Source organism: Leucoraja erinacea, chromosome 36, assembly GCF_028641065.1.
Source record: "Leucoraja erinacea ecotype New England chromosome 36, Leri_hhj_1, whole genome shotgun sequence".
In the NCBI taxonomy this organism is placed as follows: Eukaryota; Metazoa; Chordata; class Chondrichthyes; order Rajiformes; family Rajidae; genus Leucoraja; species Leucoraja erinaceus.
Genome location: NC_073412.1, coordinates 1,287,501 through 1,305,920, shown reverse-complemented (window position 1 = coordinate 1,305,920; position 18,420 = coordinate 1,287,501). Strand labels below are relative to the sequence as shown.

The 18,420-nt window shown below is 56.9% G+C and overlaps 1 protein-coding gene across 1 annotated transcript in view; it reads right to left on the bottom strand.

The window, feature by feature from the left end:
- Nucleotides 1–1,872: 1,872 nt before the first annotated feature.
- iqgap1 (IQ motif containing GTPase activating protein 1) overlaps nt 1,873–18,420 on the bottom strand; it is a 55,217-nt gene continuing 38,669 nt past the window's right edge. The window contains 22 exon segments of the mRNA XM_055662880.1: nt 1,873–2,511; nt 4,614–4,722; nt 5,448–5,570; nt 6,171–6,337; nt 7,004–7,216; nt 8,118–8,205; nt 9,024–9,153; nt 9,629–9,731; nt 9,897–10,029; nt 10,454–10,689; nt 10,877; nt 11,039–11,106; nt 11,108–11,123; nt 11,613–11,753; nt 12,655–12,885; nt 13,059–13,222; nt 13,550–13,705; nt 14,640–14,848; nt 15,944–16,013; nt 16,867–16,938; nt 17,437–17,520; nt 17,845–18,015. Of these exon segments, the coding sequence (XP_055518855.1) occupies nt 2,398–2,511; nt 4,614–4,722; nt 5,448–5,570; nt 6,171–6,337; nt 7,004–7,216; nt 8,118–8,205; nt 9,024–9,153; nt 9,629–9,731; nt 9,897–10,029; nt 10,454–10,689; nt 10,877; nt 11,039–11,106; nt 11,108–11,123; nt 11,613–11,753; nt 12,655–12,885; nt 13,059–13,222; nt 13,550–13,705; nt 14,640–14,848; nt 15,944–16,013; nt 16,867–16,938; nt 17,437–17,520; nt 17,845–18,015 (2,799 nt within the window). The 3' untranslated portion in view covers nt 1,873–2,397.

Sequence of the window (18,420 nt, the reverse complement as noted above, 5' to 3'; positions counted from 1 at the left end):
AGTGGACAAGTATTTGGATAGAAACATAGAAAATAGGTGCAGGAGTAGGCCATTCAATATTATCATGGCTGATCATCCAAAATCAATACCCCGTTCCTGCTTTCTCCGCATATCCCTTGATTCTATTAGCCCTAAGAGCTAAATCTTACTCTCTCTGGAAGAATAATACGGGAACATTGGATGTATGTAGATAGGCGTCCATGAGTTAGCATCGATGAGTTGGACCGAAGGGCCCCCATTCTGTGCAGCACAGTTCTTTCTAACAGAAGGGATTTCTAGTCAGTGGTCACCATAGTGGGCGGAGGAAATAAACGGAACAAGTGTGTAGGAAGGAACTGCAGATGCTGGTTTAAACGGAAGAAAGACACAAAATGCTGGAGTAACTCAGCGGGACAGGCGGCATCTACGACTTCTGTTTCCCAGGCCCACGATTGCAAAAGTAATGATAAAGGAAATAGGCCATTGTTAGCTGTGCATAGTTACAGATTTTGGCCTTGATATGATTCCAAGATATGGAAAGCTGAGATGATGATTGCAGGTCCAGGTACAACTGCAGGCTGAACTCCACCCACAGGCAGTGACGACGTGTCGTGTTTCAGTTCCTCTTGTCCGGTAGCCTAGATACGGGACATCTCCCGCTCACCCTCTCACTCACAGGGGAAAGCAGGTTCTACCTGTCCCCAGTGCAAGGCAATATGGACCTAGTGCCTCAATGCTGACCCTCGGACTATCCTTGATCGGACTTTACCTTGCACTAAACGTTACATCTCACATTCAGGGGGCAGCACGGTGGCACAGCGGTAGAATTGCTGCCTTACAGCGCTTGCAGCACCAGAGACCCGGGTTCGATCCTGGCTACGGGTGCTGTCTGCGCAGAGTTTGTACGTTCTCCCCTTGAGTTTTCTCCGAGATCTTCGGTTTCCTCCACACTCCAAAGACGTACAGGTTTGTAGGTTAATTGGCTTGGTGTAAGTGTAAATTGTCCCTAGTGTGTGTAGGATAGTGTTAGTGTGCGGGGATCGCTGGTCGGTGTGGACTCAAGGGCCTGTTTCCGCACTGTATCTCTAAACTAAACTAAAACAGTCCACATGAACCTACCTGATCTCCCAGTTGCCAAACACTTTAACTCCCCCTCCCATTCCCACACTGACCTTTCTGTCCTGGGCCTCCTCCATGGTCAGAGTGAGGCCCAGCGCAAACTGGAGGAACAGCACCTCATATTTCGCTTGTGCAGCTTACACCCCAGCGGTATGAATATTGACTTCTCTAACTTCAAGTAACCCTTACTTTCCCACTCTCTCCATCCCCTCCCCCTTCCCAGTTCTCCCACCAGGCTGACTGTCTCCGACTACATTCTTTGCTTTCTTGTCACCAGCTCCTAGCTAACAATCTATTCTACATTTGCCTCCAGCTTCATCTCTTTTGATGTCTCATTTTACCCTTCCTTATCTCTGTGTCTCCCTCCCCCATCACTCTCAGTCTGAAGAAGGGTCTCGACCCGAAACGTCACCCATTCCTTCTCTCCAGAGATGCCGCCTGTCCCGCTGAGTTACTCCAGCATTTTGTGTCTATCTTCGGTGTAAGCCAGCATCTGCAGTTCCTTCCTGCACATTCCCTTTTCATGTGTCTGCACCCTGTAATCACATATTATCTTTCCACTGTGGGACAGAACCGCAGATGCTGGTTTAAATCAAAGGTAGACACAAAATGCTGGAGTAACTCAACGGGATTCTCTCCAGCTTCTCTGGAGAGAAGGAATGGGTGACGTTTCGGGTCGAGTCTGAGGAAGTGAAACTGAGGATGACTAGCAGGAGGCAGCTGTGATCAGAGAGAGATTCAACCAGTTAGCAAACCACCGACCCAACACAGAGATTGAGATAAAATTTATTTTCTCTAAAATGCACCGATTTTCCTGCAAGTACAAGTCGATTGTAAGAGCAACAGTAGCCAGCAGGACCAATAACTTAGCCAGCAACACCATCCTTGTAGAGTTTGTCCCGCACTGTGCCTGGAGAACAAGCCCAGGGATGTTCATTCTCAGCTTCAGTCTTCAGTGGATGAGTGAAGTGCATCCGGCAATGACTGCCTGGATCAGAGAAACACAAGGATCTAACGGCAGCAACTCAGCTCACAATGGCCAAGTGGCAAAATGTAACTTATAAAAATAAGGGGAGGTTGTGCTTTCAAATATTTATGCCCTGAAGCAGTACAAAGGCAACTATAAATGCAAGAGGTGCCGTCTAGGAATGTATATAATCAGAAATATATATAACCGCACACTCTGGTAAGGTGACTGTCCCCACGCTGGCGTTAGGTGGCCACGAGATGTCACTCCTGGTCTGTGTAGAACGGAACCTCACGAGGTCACTGTGTGACGGGGCCGCTCCCCGCTCATGTCTACTTCCCATAGAACTTCTTGTTGAGCAGGAAGATGAGCAGGTTGACGTTGACCTTGGCTTTGTCAAAGATCTTCATGACAGCCACTCCCTCGTACTGGAGCTGGAGTAGGTCCTGGGGGAGAGAGGGGAGGGGGGGAGAGGAGGGGGGGAGAGGGTGAGAGAGAGAGGGGGGGGGAGGGGGGGGGGAGGGGGGGGGAGGGGGGAGGGGAAGGGGAGGGGGGAGGGGGGGGCAAGGGAGGGGGGGGGGAGGGAGTAGATGGGGAGGGGAGGGAGGAGGAGGGGGGAGTAGGTGTAGAGAGAGAGGGGGGGAGAGGGGGGAGGGGGGAGGTGTAGAGAGAGAGAGGGGGGAGGGGGAGGGGGAGAGGAGAGAGACAGAGGGGGAGAGGGAGTGAGAAAGTGTGTGGAGAGAGGGAGGGAGATAGTGGAGAGGAAGGAGGGAGAGAGGGGGAGAGGGGAGAGGGAGTGTGGGGGGAGAGAGAGGGGAGAGGAGAGAGGAGAGAGAGAGGGGAGAGAAAGAGAAAGGGGGGGAGGGAGGGGGGGAGAGGGGGAGGGGAGGGAGAGAGAGAGGAGGGAGAGGGAGAAAGAGAGGGAAAGAGGGAGGGAGAGAAAGAGGGAGGATAGAGGGGGTGAGGGTGGGAGGGGAGAGAGAGGGGACGAGAGGGGGAGAGGAAGAGAGAGAAGGAGGGAGAGAGAGGGAGAGAGAGAGAGAGAGGGAGAGGGAGAAAGAGAGAGGGGGGAGAGAGGGGGGGGAGGGAGGGAGGGAGGGTGGAGAGGGAGGGAGGGGGGAGGGGGAGAGGGAGGGAGGGAGAGAGTGGCGTGAGCTTGATGATGCATGGAACAGTCGGCTGGGTAAATCTACTGCTAGTTCCCCACATGCTGGCCACGAGGACTATTACAGGTGTTCGTGGATATACATTGCCCTTCGCCACAACTCCCAGCATAAAATTATCAACAATTGACAGCATTACAGTTGCAGAGAGTAATGATTTGAGGGAGCCTGGGCCACGATAGTGAGTCTGTGATTCACTCCACTGCATCAAACGCCTGTACGATGCCCCACCCTGTCCACTCCAGCTACACTGGGGCTGCACGGTCGGGCAGCGGTAGAGTTGCTGCCTCACAGCGCCAGACACCCGGGTTCGATCCTAACTACGGGCGCTGTCAGTACGGAGTTTGCACGTTCTCCCCGTGGCCTAATCAAGGGACCACTCATACCCTGGTCATTTCCTCCTTCTCCCCTCTCCCGACTGGCAGGAGTTGCAGAAGTTTGGAAGCACGGAACATCAGCTTCAGGAATAGCTCCTTCCCCACCCTCAACAGACCACTGGTCGAACACAATGGTTACATTGCGTGGTCCTCATCTTCCGACCAACCTCACTGCACACTTGTTTAAGAAGGAACTGCAGATGCTGGAAAAATCAAAGGTTGATAAAAAAAAATGCTGGAGAAACTCAGCGCGTGAGGCAACATCTATGGAGCGAAGGAATAGGTGATGTTTCGGGACTCGACCCATAAATGCTGCCTCACCCGCTGAGTTTCTCCAGCATTTTTATCTACCTCCACGACACACCTTTTTCTCTGCAACTGTAATGCTGTAACACTATGGTATTCTTCTCTTTGACTACCTGTTGTACTTGTGGATGGCTCGATTACACTCATGTACAGTATGATTTCACTGAACAGCGAACAAAAGCTTTTACCGTATCTGTTGCCGAGACTCGAGGGGCCTGAGCTACAGGGAGAGGTTGGAGTAGGCTGGGACTCTATTCCTTGGAGCGCAGCTGGATCTTATACAGGTGTATAAAATCATGAGAGGAATAGATCGGGTAGATGCACAGAGTCTCTTGGCCAGAGTAGGGTAATCGAGAACCAGAGCACATAGGTTTAAGGTGAAGGGGGAAAGATTTAATATGGGTAACTTTTTCACACAAAGGGTGGTGGGTGTATGGAACGAGCTGCCAGAGGAGGTGGTTGAGGCCGGGACTATCCCAACGTTTAAGGAACAATTAGACAGGTACGTGGATAGGAAGGTTTGTAGGGATTGGGACCAAACGCAGGTAGGTGGGACATGTTGGTCGGTATGGGCAAGTTGGGCCGAAGGGCCTATTTCTGGGCTGGATCGGGGAGGGGAGCTGTGGGTGGGTATTTGTTCTGTGATCGGGGAAGGAGGGGGTGGTGTGGGGTGAGCTGGCCCTTCTGTGGGTGGTTTATTACCTGATAGTGGAGCATGAAGGAATCCATTTGAACCCCCATGAACTTTGCCTTCACCTCAAAGTCGCCCACCTCCTCTGTCGGACAGATGTCGAAAATTACATTCTTGAACCTGGAACAGAAAATAATTGTTTTTAGTTCCGAGATACTGCGTGGAAACAGGCTCTTTGGCCACCGACCAGCGATCCCCGCACATTTACACGACCCTACACACACTAGGGGCAGTTTATAGTTGTAACACTGTAAACAAACCAAATCAGCCATGTGTGGGAGGAAACCCGGAGAAAACCCACGCAGCCACTGGGAGAACGTACACACTCTGTACAGACAGCAACCGTACATACTACCTGACCCGCTAAGTTACTCCAGCACTCTGTGTCTATCTCTGGCATAAACCAGCATCTGCAGTTCCTTCCTACACCTCCCATAAGCTACAGTTGTAAATGCAATCTTCCAACCAACCTCATTGTGGACTTTGCACTTTCTCTGTTACTGTAGCACTATATTCTGCATTTTATCTTTATTCTTCCCTCCCTTCCTCCCAACCCGTCATTCCCACGTCTTCCCCTCTCTCCTGTCATTCAGACTCTTGTCTGAAGGAACCGGGAACAAGGAGTTCCTCGCCCCTCATTCACTGTGTGGCTGTCCCACCCCACACCCCCTCTCTCCCGTCCCCTCTCCCCTCCCGCACCCCCTTTCCCCCTCCCCCCTCCTCCACCCCCATCCCGCACCCCCCTTTCCCCCTCCCCCCCCTCCTCCCCTCCTCCCATCCCGCACCCCCTTCCCCCTCCCCCTTCCCTACTCTCCCCCCCCCCCCCCCTCCCCCGGGACACGTACTGGCTGGAGCTGAGGTCTTCTATCTCCAGGAGCACCCCTTTCTCGTGGAGCCGAGCGGCTGTGTAGCGCTGTGACACCTGCTTGCTCTTCTTTCCTTTCACATCGCCCGGCTTCTTGGAGAGTCTGTGGTGATGGGAGGGGAGAGAGGATCAGTGAACACACGTGTCTGACCCTGCGGGGCGGATGGAGGGGATTGTGTAAATGGGGCTTCTAGGTCAGCATGGACGAGTCGGGCCGAAGGGCCTGTTCCCCTGATGGGCAGATCCCTCACTACCCGTTGGCCTTGTGTACGGCACGATTGTCCCCGCACAGGGTGTGATTTACTGGGGTAGCACCAGGCGTGTCGTTGAGTGTCAGAACCTGTGGCCACGATAAACTATCAGCCATACAACCCAGCTGGCAGTGTGGAGTGTGGAGTGTGTGTCTGGGGGCTGGTGCTGTGTGGTTGGGGTTCGGCGATGTGGGTCGGTGCTGTACATGAGCCCTGGCACCGTGCCGAGCACCAGGAGGGAGAGGGTGGGGTAGAGGGGGTGAGTGAGGATTGGGTGGGGGTGTGTGTGGGGGGGGGGGGGGGGGTGAGGAGTGGGGTGGGGGGTGGCGTGGGGGGAGGGGGGGGAGAGTGAGGTGGGTGGGGGGGGTGGGGGGTGAGTGAGTGGGTGAGTGGGGGTGTGGTGGGGGGGGGGGGGGGGGGGGGTGTGGTGTGGGGGGGGGGGGGGTACGTACTTGCCCTTGCTGGCCAGGTTGTCCATGCATGTTTTGATGTACTGGTTGTAGTAATCAGTCTGCTCCTCGTAGAAGGCCGTTTTGGAGATGAGGCCGCTGTAGGTTTGCTGCAGACGCACCAACTCTGCCTTCCGCCTCTGCCGGTATCGCCGCTGGTTACGGATATCCTGCGGGGGGGGGGGGGGGGAGGGGAGGGGGCACCAACACCACAGGTAATCGGGGAGGGCACAGGTACTGCTGCCCCCACCCACCCTCCACCCCAGCCCCCCCCCCCCCCCCTCACCCACACAGGGGTCGCAGAATGAGTGTGTGTGTGTGTGTGTGTGTGTGTGGTGTGTGTGTGTGTGTGTGTGTGCATGTACGTGTGTGTGTGTGTGTGCGTGTACGTATATATGTATATGAGTGTGCACGTGTGTATGTGTGTGTGTGAATGTACGTGTGTGTGTGTGTGTGTGCGTGTACGTGGCATGTGTGCGTGTGAATGTACGTGTGTGTGCATGTGCGTGTATGTGTGTGCGTGTGTGTGTGGCATGTGTGTGTGTGTGTGGGTGTGTGTGTACGTGTGCATGTACGTGTATGTGTGCGTGTGTGGCATGTGCATGTACGTGTGTGTGTGGTGTGTGTGTGTGCGTGTGCATGTACGTGTGTGTCCATGTGCGTGTGTGCGTGTGGCATGTGTGCATGTGCGTGTGTAGCATGTGTGCGTGTGTGGTGTGTGTGTACGTGTGCATGTGCGTGTATGTGTGCGTGTGTGGCATGTACGTGTGTGCATGTACGTGTACGTGTGTGGCATGTACGTATGTGTACACGCGTGTGTGCGTGCGTGCGGGTACCTTGGCCACGTCGTTGATCAGGTCCTGGTACTTGTTTGTGGGGTTGACCTTCCCCAGAGCCGTCAACTTCTTCAGGTTGTGCTCGATCTTCTCCTTCTTCTCCGTCAGCGACATCAGGTTCTCGTCCACCTGCGCTTGGTTCCGCTTCATCTTCTCGGGGGTCTTGGCATCTCGGACGGCACGCCGCTGCATGGCCCGCTGGTGCTCTGCCTCCTGCCCAAACACGGCACAATACATCCCCCCGGTCAGTCCGCTCACCAAAACCCCCACCCCCTGAGACCCCTGCACGACTCCAGCGTGTGAGCTACAGGCAGAGGCTGAGTAGGCTGGGTCTCTGTTCCATGGAGCGCAGGAGGGTGAGGGGTGATCTTATAGAGGTGTACAAAATCATGAGAGGAATAGATCGGGTAGATGCACAGAGCCTCTTGCCCAGAGTAGGGGAATAGAGGACCAGCAGACATCAGTTTAAGGTGAAGGGGGAAATATTTAATAGGAATCTGAGGGGTAACTTTTCACACAAAGGGCGGTGGATGTATGGAACGAGCTGCCAGAGGAGGTAGTTGGGGCTGGGACTATCCCAACGTTTAGGAAACATTTAGACAGGTACATGGATAGGACAGGTCTGGAGGGATATGGACCAAACGCAGGCAGGTGGGACTAGTGTAGCTGGGACATGTTGGTCGGTGTGGGCAAGTTGGGGTGAAGGAAGGGCCTGTTTCCGCGCTGTATCACTGTGACTCCAGGTGTGCGGAGGAGAGTTCACTGACTGGCTGCATCAGGACCTGGTTGGGGAACATGAATGGCCAGGGGCCAGGGAGGATGGAGATAACGGAGTGGTGGACACTGGCCGGTCCGTCACAGGTACTGACCACCCCACCCGATAGGGGATGTCCAGGAGACGCCTGCAAACCGTGACCTCCAGGTTGAAGAACATCTTCAGGCCCTTGAACTTGTGAAGGACATTAGAGGTTGACTTGGCAACGTTGTGGAGTTGGTGCAGTGTTTGTGCCCCTTGTTGTGGCCACAGACCCCAGACCACAGCTGGGACAGTCGGTGAGGGGGACGTGCAGGTGGTCAGTGGGCCAGGGAATGTTCCGGAAGGTGTGTAACGTACCTGCACCGTGGAGGACGGGCACTCGAGGATCTCGGTCAGCGTTTCTCCGGGTTGGAAACGGATCACGTCCACCATCAACCGCTTGGTGCTGGGGAGACACGGGGGAGACACGGGTCAGGCACGGGTCAGACGCGGGTCAGACACGGGGTAGACACGGGGGAGACACGGGGTAGACATGGGGTAGATACGGGGCAGACACGGGTCAGGCACGGGGAGACGGGAGACACACAGGGAGACGGGGTAGGTAGACAGACAGAGGGGAGTACCCCAGACACGGGGCACGGGTTAAACCCAGGGGATCGCGACTATGGGTCCTTTAGACACGGGGTAGTCACGTGTAGTTTAGAGATACAGCGTGGTAGTCACAGGCCCATGGGCCCACACGAGTCCATGGGGTAGGTAGACCAGCGATCCCCACACACAACCCAGGGTTATCGCGTCAAGGGTCCTTTAGTCTATTTTAGTGTACATACAGATACAGCGTGGAAACAGGCCCTTCGACCCACCGAGTCCATGCTGGCCAGCGATCCCCACACATCAAGTCAAGTCAAGTCTATTTGTCACATACACACAACAGGATAGGACAGAAATGTTCAGTAATGACATATCTGTGAGTCACTGGTGAGGAAAGAGTTTACAGTTCTAATGGCCTCTGGGAAGAAACTCCTTCTCATCCTATCCTACACACACTAGCACCTGGAAAACACCCACGCAGGTCACGGGGAGAACGTGCAAACTCCGTACAGACAGCGCCCATAGTCGGGATGAAACCCGGGTCTCTGGCGCTGTGAGGCAGCAACTCTACCGCTGGGCCACTCTTGCAGAATGAACCAACACTGAACAGGTTGTGGAGGGAGCGTGTGGGGATGTGAGGGGTTCTAGAGGAATGCAGCGGCCGTGACTTACTTCAGCAGCAGGGTGCGTGCGTTCATCTCCTCGTTCTCCCCGCCCGACACGTCAAACTTGTTGGTGAGAGACAGCGACACCTCCGTCTTGGCCAGCAGCTCCTTGCCCGCCTCACTCAGCCCTGCCTCACCTGCGGAACAAGGCCGTCACACACACACACACACATGGGGCACGTCACACACACACACGCACACGCATGGGGCACGTCACACATACGCACATGCATGGGGCACATCACACACACCCACATGCATCGGGCATGTCACACCCACGCACGGGGCACGTCACCCACACACGCACGCATGGGGCACGTCACACACACACGCACACACATGGGGCACGTCACACACACACACACGCATGGGGCACATCACACACACACATATGGGGCACGTCACACACACACACGCATGGGGCACGTCACACGCATGGGGCACGTCACACACATGCACACATGCATGGGGCACGTCACACACACGTCACACACACATGCATGGGGCACGTCACACACACGCACACATGGGGCACATGGGGCACGTCATGCATGTATGGGGCACGTCACACAGACGCACGCACATGGGGCACGTGGGGGGTGCTGTACTTGCCGATGAGGGACTCGATGGTGGGCACCTCTCCCAGGTCCTCGAGCAGCTCGTGAATGGGGTCGTTGTGGTCGGGGGCGATGGCATCCTGGTGGTCCAGGAACAGCTGTGGTGGGGGAGGGAAATGGTCAGGGGCAGCGGCAACATCTGTACCCCCCCCACCTCACCAACGTGGCACCTTAACCTCCTGCACCCACCCAGCAACACAACAGACCTGTACCCCCCCACACAACAAGCAGCATTGCAACACCCCAACACTACAGCAGCTTACCGTGTGAGTGTTGATGATCTCCCCGATGGAGATGTAGATGACGGGCTTGTTGAGCGTCACCAGGTCAGAATACTCGTCAACGTTAAACTTATCCTCCAGTTCTGGCACCTCGCACGCTGACTGGAAAAACCTCCTGCAACCAGACAGAGCGGGACAGTGAGCGGGAACGAGAGAGAGAGAGAGAGTGAAGGACAAACTCCAGAGAGAATGAGAGAGACAGAGAGAGGATTGATGGTGGGCTGTGCGTGCGTGTGTGTGTGACAGACCAAATGGGGTGCGTGAGTGAATGAAATGAGTGCGGGGATGACAGAAGCAGAGCTTTCGTTAATGGTCGCTGAGCCAAAACATGAAGCTGCCGTTCTGTAAGAAGTGAGGTGAGATGATTTACAAGGATAGACACGAACAGATGAAGTAACTCAGCGGGACAGGCAGCATCTCTGGATAGAAGGGGAGGTTAGAGGAGGAGAGGAAAGAAATGGGGTGGGGGGAATGAGAGGGGGGGAAGAGGAGAGGAGGGGAGAAGGGAATGGAGGGGAGGGGAGGTGTAGTGGGGTTACCTGAACTTGAGGTGTGCGTGGGACAGGTACTCGTTGATGGAGGCCAGGTGACAATATTCCTTGTCAAACATCTTGTTGGAGGCAGCGTGCTGCAACACCTTGGCGATGGAGCCCAGGTTCCTGCGCTGATCAGTGCTCAGACCCCCCGCGCCCGCAGACATGTCGATGATGTCAAAGGCGTCCGGCGCCACAATGGCAGGGTTCATGTAGCGGTAGTACAGCAGGTTACCCACGATCTACAGACACACGGGTGTCAGTGGGAGACGCACACAGTAGCTCCCCCCACCCCAACCCCCCTCCCCCAACCCACCCACACACAACCCCACCCTGCCCACCCACCCTGCCCAACCCCACCCTGACCAACCCCAACCCCACAGCCACAGAGCCACACCACCACGGGTGTGAGGGAGACGCACACAGCACCCTGCCCAACCCCCACACCTGACCCACCCCCCCACCCACCCCACAGCACCACACACACCTATCCCCCCACCCAGAGGGGGACCCAGGGGAGACACGGGGGGAAGGTGGACATGGAGAAAGTGGACGGGGGGGGGGGGGGGGTCCGCACGCCCGCACGCCCACTTTATCAACTCCTCGTCGGTGGCGTCGGGGAACTTCTCGTGCAGCGAGTCCTTCAGCACCTTGGCAAGAGATCCTCATCCCATAGCTGTGGGGGAGAGAGGGAGGTGAAGAGAGAGAGAGAGAGAGGGAGGGAGGGAGGGAAGGAGGGAGGAGGGAGGGAGGGAGGGAGAGAGGAGAGGGAGGGAGGGAGGGAGGGGAGGGGGGAGGGAGGGGGGGGGGGAGGGGAGGGAGGGAGGGAGGGAGGGAGTGGAGGGAGAGAGAGGGAGGGAGGGAGGGAGGAAGGGAGGGAGGGAGAGAGGGAGGGAAAGAGACAGGGAGAGAGACAGGGAGGGAGGGAGGGAGGGAGGGAGAGGGAGAGAGGGAGGGAGAGAGAGGGAGGGAGGGAGGGAGGGAGGGAGAGAGGGAAGGATGGATCGAGGGAGGGAGGGAGGGAGAGAGGGAGAGAGGGAGAGAGGGAGGGAGAGAGGAGGGAGGAGGGAGGGAGGGAGGGAGGGAGGGAGGGAGGGAGGGAGGGAGGGAGGGAGAGAGGGAGTGGATGCCAGGTGTAGGGGGGGGAGGGGAGGTGGGTACTCACGGGATCTTGTCGACAGAGGTGGCGATGGCAGCCAGGAACTTGTCGGTGACATTGCGCATGTTCTTGATGGATCCGTCGAGGCGCAGCCTCACCTCCTCGTGCCCCAGAGCCTGGTCCGGGGTCACATCATACGGCAGCTTGCTGCAGGGAGAGGGGGAGACTGTCAGCAGGCGGCACCTACCAGGACAAGAACGGGCAGGAACAGGCGGGGAGGGGGGGGGGGGGGATGGAGAATCTGTGGGATTCTTTGCCGCAGACGGCTGTGGAGGCCACAAGTCAGCGGATCTTTTTAAGGCAGAGATAGATAGATAGATTGTTGATTAGTGCGGGTGTCAGGGGTTACGGGGAGAAGGCAGGAGAATGGGGCTAGGAGGGAGAGATAAATCAGCCGTGATTGAATGGCGGAGTAGAGTTGATGGGCCGAATGGCCTAATTCTGCTCCTATCAGAATTACAAAACATACAGGGATCTGGCCCATCAGCTGACTGTGACACAGGAGCGCAGTTCCCTAAACCAACCCTGACTATAGTTCAGTTTGTTGTCACGTGCACCCAGGTACAGTCACAACGTGCTTTGGGGTCGAGGGTCATGACCTGGGGTGGAGGTGGGGTCAGGATCTGGGGTTGTGACCTGGCGCGCTGGGGTCAGGGTCGTGAGGTCAGGTCAGGGGGTCGTGACCTGGGATGGTGGGGTGGGGTCACGGGTCGTGGCCTGGGCTGGTGTGGGGTCGTGACCTGGGCTGGTGGTGGGGTCGTGGCCTGGGGGGTCTGGTGGGGTCAGGGTTGTGACCTGGGCTGGTGGGGTCGTGGGTCGTGACCTGGGTGGTGGGGTCGGGACCTGGGGTGGTGGGGTCACCTGGCCTCGGGGTCTGCGACCTGGGGTGGTGGGGTCAGGGGTCGTGACCTGGGCGGTGGGGTCGGGGGGTCGTGACCAAATGGGTGGTGGATGATCTCGTGACCACCGGGCCAGGATGGGGTCAGGGGTCGTTCTGTCCCCGTGACCTGGGTGGTGGGGTCAGGATGCTGGGGTCACCGGGGGTCACCGTGATGATCGCGTGCAGCTGGTCCACTCCATCTGGTTGACCCAGGCCTTGTAGATGTCGATGGGGTCGGTCTTGATGTTCATGCCTCGCTCCTCGATGATCTCCTTGACCACCGGCGCCAGGATCTGTCTCAGGGCGTTCTGTCCCCGCGCCCCCCGGTTAAAGCTCACCACCATCTTGATCACCGTCGGGTTCCCCGTGATGATCTCGTGCAGCTGGTCCACCTTAGACCTGGGGGGATACAGGGCACGGGGTCAGTGGAGGGTGGGGTCAACACCAGGGCTAGGGAGGGTGAGCGTGGGGGGCAGATTGGGGGGTGGGGAACACCACACCAGGGGGGGGGGGGAGGGGAGGGTGGGGGTGGTGGTGACGGGGGGGGGGGGGGTGAGGGGTGTGTGTCGTACTTGATCTCCTCCTGCAGGGCAGTTTTGAAGAGTTTGAGGAGCAGATACTCCTCGCGCTGGTTGGATGCGTAGTTGTACAGGGTGAAGATGACAGAGTCCATGAACTTGGTCGACTTGTTCTGCGGCATCTGGAAGATCAGCTTGGCCAGGTAGGTGGGGTTGGTCTGTGGGAGAAACACAGGCCGTCACTGCACGTCCCACAGGGGTGGTCATGTAACCCGTCCCAACACACGCACATCCCCCGCCCCACACACAGACATACATGTGCGCGCACACACACATACATGTGCGCGCACACATGCACATGCATACTAGTGTACACATGCACCCACTAGCACACAGACATACATGTGCACATGCACCCACCCCACACACACAGACATACATGTGCGCACACACACAGACATACATGTGCGCACACACACGCGCACACAGACACGCTAACGCTCCGTCACCACCGCTCTCCCAGGGTCGGGGTTTGGCGCTCTGACCTGCAGCAGATAGAACAGGTTCTGATAGGCCTCCAGCTTCATGCGCTTCTCCTTGCTCAGCCCCTTCAGCCCTCCCTTCTGCCGGTCAATCTTCATCATGTCCGACAGCTGGGCCTTGTTCTTCCTGGTCAGCTTCTTGCTGTGTGACACCACCTCCTGCAACGGCCCATCGGGGAAGAGAGGTCAGTGTGGGAATGGGAGTGGAGGGGGGGGGGTTCAAGTGTTTAGCAACCGGGAGACCGCAGGAGGTCTAGGCGGACTGAGCGGAGGTGTTCGGCAAAACGATCGCCAAGCCTGCGCTTGGTCTCGCTAAAAAAGTAGGAGCTCTCTTCCCACAGCCCAGAAATGTATTCCCGCTAAGTCCAACTACTTCCCTTTGCAAAGCCCTGATCCAGTCTCTATCCCCCAGCCCCCACTCTCACCGCAGTGATTTACACACTCTAGCAAGTCGATGGGTGGCACGGTGGTGCAGCAGTAGAGTTGCTGCCTCTCAGCGCCAGAGACCCGGGTTCCATCCTGACTACAGGCGCTCTCTGTACGGAGTTTGTACGTTCTCGTGTGACCATGTGGGATTTCTCCAGGTGCTCTGGTTTCCTCCCACACTGCAAAGACGCACAGATTTGTCCGCTAATTGGCTTTGGTAAAAATAGCGTGTGTTGGATAGCGTTGTAGAGTGTGCGGGGATCGCTGGTCGGCATGGACCTGGTGGGCTGAAGGGCCTGTTTCTGTGCTGTATCTGTGACTCCCAGTGTTGCCCTCAGGTTTTCCATTAGGGTTGAGGTAGTCCTGCAATTTGACCCTTTCTGCTGACATGAAGGTGGTCCCCCAACTCTCCCTCCTGCAGCCTGGTCTGGTCTGGTCTGGCCTGGCCTGGTCTGGTCTGGTCTGGCCTGGTCTGGCCTGGCCTGGTCTGGTCTGGTCTGGTCTGGTCTGGCCTGGCCTGGCCTAGTCTGGTCTGGTTTGCCACCTCCACCCCACACACCAACCTCATCTCAGCTCCCTGTCCTTGGGCTCCCATCAGTTTTAGTCTGGGTTTACAGATACAGCAGGGAATCACCGCCTGGTCCGTGCCTGGCTCGTGAGTCCGTACCTGCAGCGTGACCTTGTTCTTCACCAGCAGCCCGATCTTGATGTCCATGGTGTTGAGGTCATTCTCCAGCTGCTGGTTGGAGCGGATGCGGGTCACCACCTCCTCACGTAAACGCATCAGCTCCACCTCCTCCTGGAAGTCCTGGTCACTCTGGTCCAGCAGGTGAACAAACTTACGCACTACTCCCATCGGGGGCTGCTCCGCGCTGACTGTACGGGGCGGGGGGGAGAGAAACGTGTGTGTGTGAGAGAGAGCTTGTGTGAACAACCCTCGCTTCCCTTCACTATTTATCAAGACAACTTCTTCCTCAAAGTTAGACACAGAGTGCTGGAGTAACTCAGCGGGGACAGGCAGCATCTCTGGAGAGAAGGAATGGGTGACGTTTCGGGTCGAGACCCTTCTCAGACTTCTCCAGGGTTTAGACTTTTCCAGTCTGAAGAACGGTCTCGGCCCGAAAACGTCACCCATTCCTTCTCTCCACAGATGCTGCCTGACGCGCTGAGTTACTCCAGCACTCTGTGAAACATAGAAAATAGGTGCAGGAGTAGAGGCCATTCGGCCTTTTGAGCCTGCACTGCCATTCAATATGATCATGGCTGATCATCCAACTCAGTATCCTGTACCTGCCTTCTCTCCATACCCCCTGATCCCTTTAGCCACAAGGGCCACATCTAACTCCCTCTTAAATATAGCCAATGATACTGTGGCCTCAACTACCTTCTGTGGCAGAGAATTCCACAGATTCACCACTCTCGTGTGTGTGAAATTTTTTTTTTGTCTCATCTCGGTCCTAAAAGATTTTCCCCTTATCCTTAAACTGAGACCCCTCACCTATCCATGAAACGTCACCTATCCATGTTCTCCACAGATGCATGCCTGACCCGCTGAGTTACTCCAGCACTCTGTGAAACGTCACCTATCCATGTTCTCCACAGATGCTGCCTGACCTGCTGAGTTACTCCAGCACTCTGTGAAACGTCACCTATCCATTCTCACAGGTCCTGACAGATGAGTTACTCCAGCACTCTGTGAAACCCACTATCCATGTTCTCCACAGTGCTGCCTGACTCCTGAGTTACTCTGTGAAACGTCACCTATCCATGTTCTCCACAGATGCTGCCTGTCCCGCTGAGTTACTCCAGCAGTGAAAGCCTATCCATGTTCTCCACAGATGCTGCCTGACCCACTGAGTTACTCCAGCACTCTGTGAAACGTCACCTATCCATGTTCTCCACAGATGCTGCCTGACCCGCTGAGTTACTCCAGCACTCTGTGAAAGGTCTCAGAGGGTCTCAAATACTCACTCAGAGTCTTGTAATCGTCCCGGGCCTTGTTGGCCCTGATGAACGCCTGGATTTTAATGATGTCAGCCACCTGGCAACAAAACAGAAGCATGTTTCAAGAGAGAGTTAGATTTAGCTCTTGGGGCCAAGGGAATCAAGGGATATGGGAATAAATCAGGAAGGGGGGAACTGATTTTTAGATGATCAGCCATGATCATTTGGAATGGCGGTGCTGGCTCGATGGGCCGAATGGCCTACTCCTGCACCTTTTTCTATGACCCCGGTGTTCTGTTGGCCTTTATCTTCTTGTTGGCCATTATCTAAAGGGGCTGCTCCTTGCCTGCTGGCTGCACTTCTCACCCACCACCCTCATCTTTAGACACCCTACCCTCTCCCCTACACACAGGGGGTGTGAAGTCCCGCCAGCAGACAAGGAGCAGCCCCTTTAGATATTGGAACGGGGGCTGCAGCCTCACGTACTCTATGTACACGTGGTACACAGACTCTTCCAGCCCGCAACAGTAGCAGGCGGCTGGCGAGACTGTGAACCGTGAGAGAAACAGGTTGTGGGGAACACCTCGATGCAGTAGCCTCCACCTCAGGTCCCCGATATAGAGGGGGGAATCCCTGCGTAGAGGGGACAATCCCTGCGTAGAGGGGACAATCCCTGCGTAGAGGGACCCCTACTGGGGGGGGGAAACTGTTAACGTTTGGGGAAAGTTAGTTTAGTTTATTGTCACGTGCAGCGAGGTACAGTGAAAAGCTTTTGTTGCGTGCTAACCAGTCAGCGGAAAGACAACACGTGATTATAATCGAGACGTCCACAGTGTACAGATACAGGAACCCCCTCACCTGAAATACCCAACACCTGAGTTTCCTGAATGGCCTCATTTTGCTTCTATCACTTATGAAGGTACAAAACGGCACCAGGTAACAGCACTCACATGATCCTTGAAATACTTCAACCGATCCCGATACTTCTTCCTTGCCAGGAGCATCCGGAATAGGGCCTGAAGCTGTCCAGGGGGGAGAGAGAGGAGGGGGGGGGGGGGGGGAGGGGGGGGGGGGGGGGGTGTGAGAGAGGAGGGGGGGGGAGTTGGAGAGAGGAGGGGTGGGGAGAGAGGGGGGGATGGGGGGTGGAGAGCAGGGGGGGGGATGAGGGAGGGTAGAGAGGGGGGGGAAAAGGGGGGAGGGGGAGGGAGGAGAGGAGGGGAGGGGGGGGGGGTTGAGAGTGGGATTTGACAGGGGGGAGGGGAGTGAGAGTGACAGGGGGGGGGAAGAGAGGGGGTGAGGAGGGGAATAGAGAAAGGGAGGGAGATGGGTGTGTGGGAGAGAGAGAGAGGGAGTGAGGGAGGGGGGGAGAGGGGGAGGTGAATGAACGGTGGAGTAGGAAGGAAAGACAAAGTGGTTTAGGCTCCCGGCAGGTGCTGGCCGCGGGGCGGGGCGGGGTGGGGTGGGGCAGGCAGTGCGAGGGGAGAGGGGGTGTTTCGGGGTACGGGTCCCCCCCTGCTCACCTTCACCACAGCGGCTGTGTTGTCCTTGAAGTGCTGCAGCCGTTCTTTGTAGGCCTTCTTCTGCTTGTAGCCTCTCCAGTTAGACTGCAAAACCAAGAAGCCACGGGACTAGTCACGGCCCAACCCTGACCCCGAAAACACAGCTCCGTGTCCCGTGTACCCTGTCTGCGGTCCTTGCCCCGTGGTCATGTGTTCTCTGTCCCTTGATCCATGTCCTGTGCTCCCCCGTCTCACCTGACCCCCCAACCCCCCTCCCCTCCATCTCATGCCCCTCTCCCCGTTCCCCTCTCCCTCCGTCTCCCTGACCCCCTCTACCCCTTGAGCCTTCTCCCCCCCCCCCCCCCCTCCCCCATCCTCGAGCCCCCCCTCCCCCATCCCCCTCCCCCATCCCCCATCCCCCTCCCCCACCTGGATGGTGAGGATGGCCGGTTTCTGTTTCTCCAGGAAGCCCATCCGCTGGTGCAGTTGTTGGCGCAGCATGTAACCCCGGCAACGGGCCTGGAGCTTGGTGAGTAGACCCTCGTTGGCCATCCACAGCTGCTCACGGTTATAGGCAGCCGTCACTCCCGACACTGTCGACTGGGGGGGAGAGACTGGGGGAGAGAGGGAGAGTGGGAGGGAGAGGGAGAGGGAGAGGGGGGAGAGAGAGAGGGAGAGGGAGAGGGAGAGAGAGTGAGAGAGGGAGAGAGAGAGAGAGATGAGAGAGGGAGAGAGGGAGAGGGAGGGCAGGAGAGGAGGGAGAGGTGAGAGAGGGAGAGGGAGAGAGAGGGGGAGGTGAGAGAGGGAGAGGGAGAGGAGAGGGGAGAGAGAGGGGGAGAGGGAGAGAGAGGGGGAGAGAGGAGGGAGAGAGAGGGGAGGGAGAGGGGAGAGAGAGAGAGGGGAGAGGGGAGAGAGGAGAGGGGGGGAAGTGGGGAGAGGAGAGGGAGGGAGAAAGGAAGAGAGGAGAGAGGGGGAGGGAGAGAGAGAGAGAGAGAGGCCGTTGAT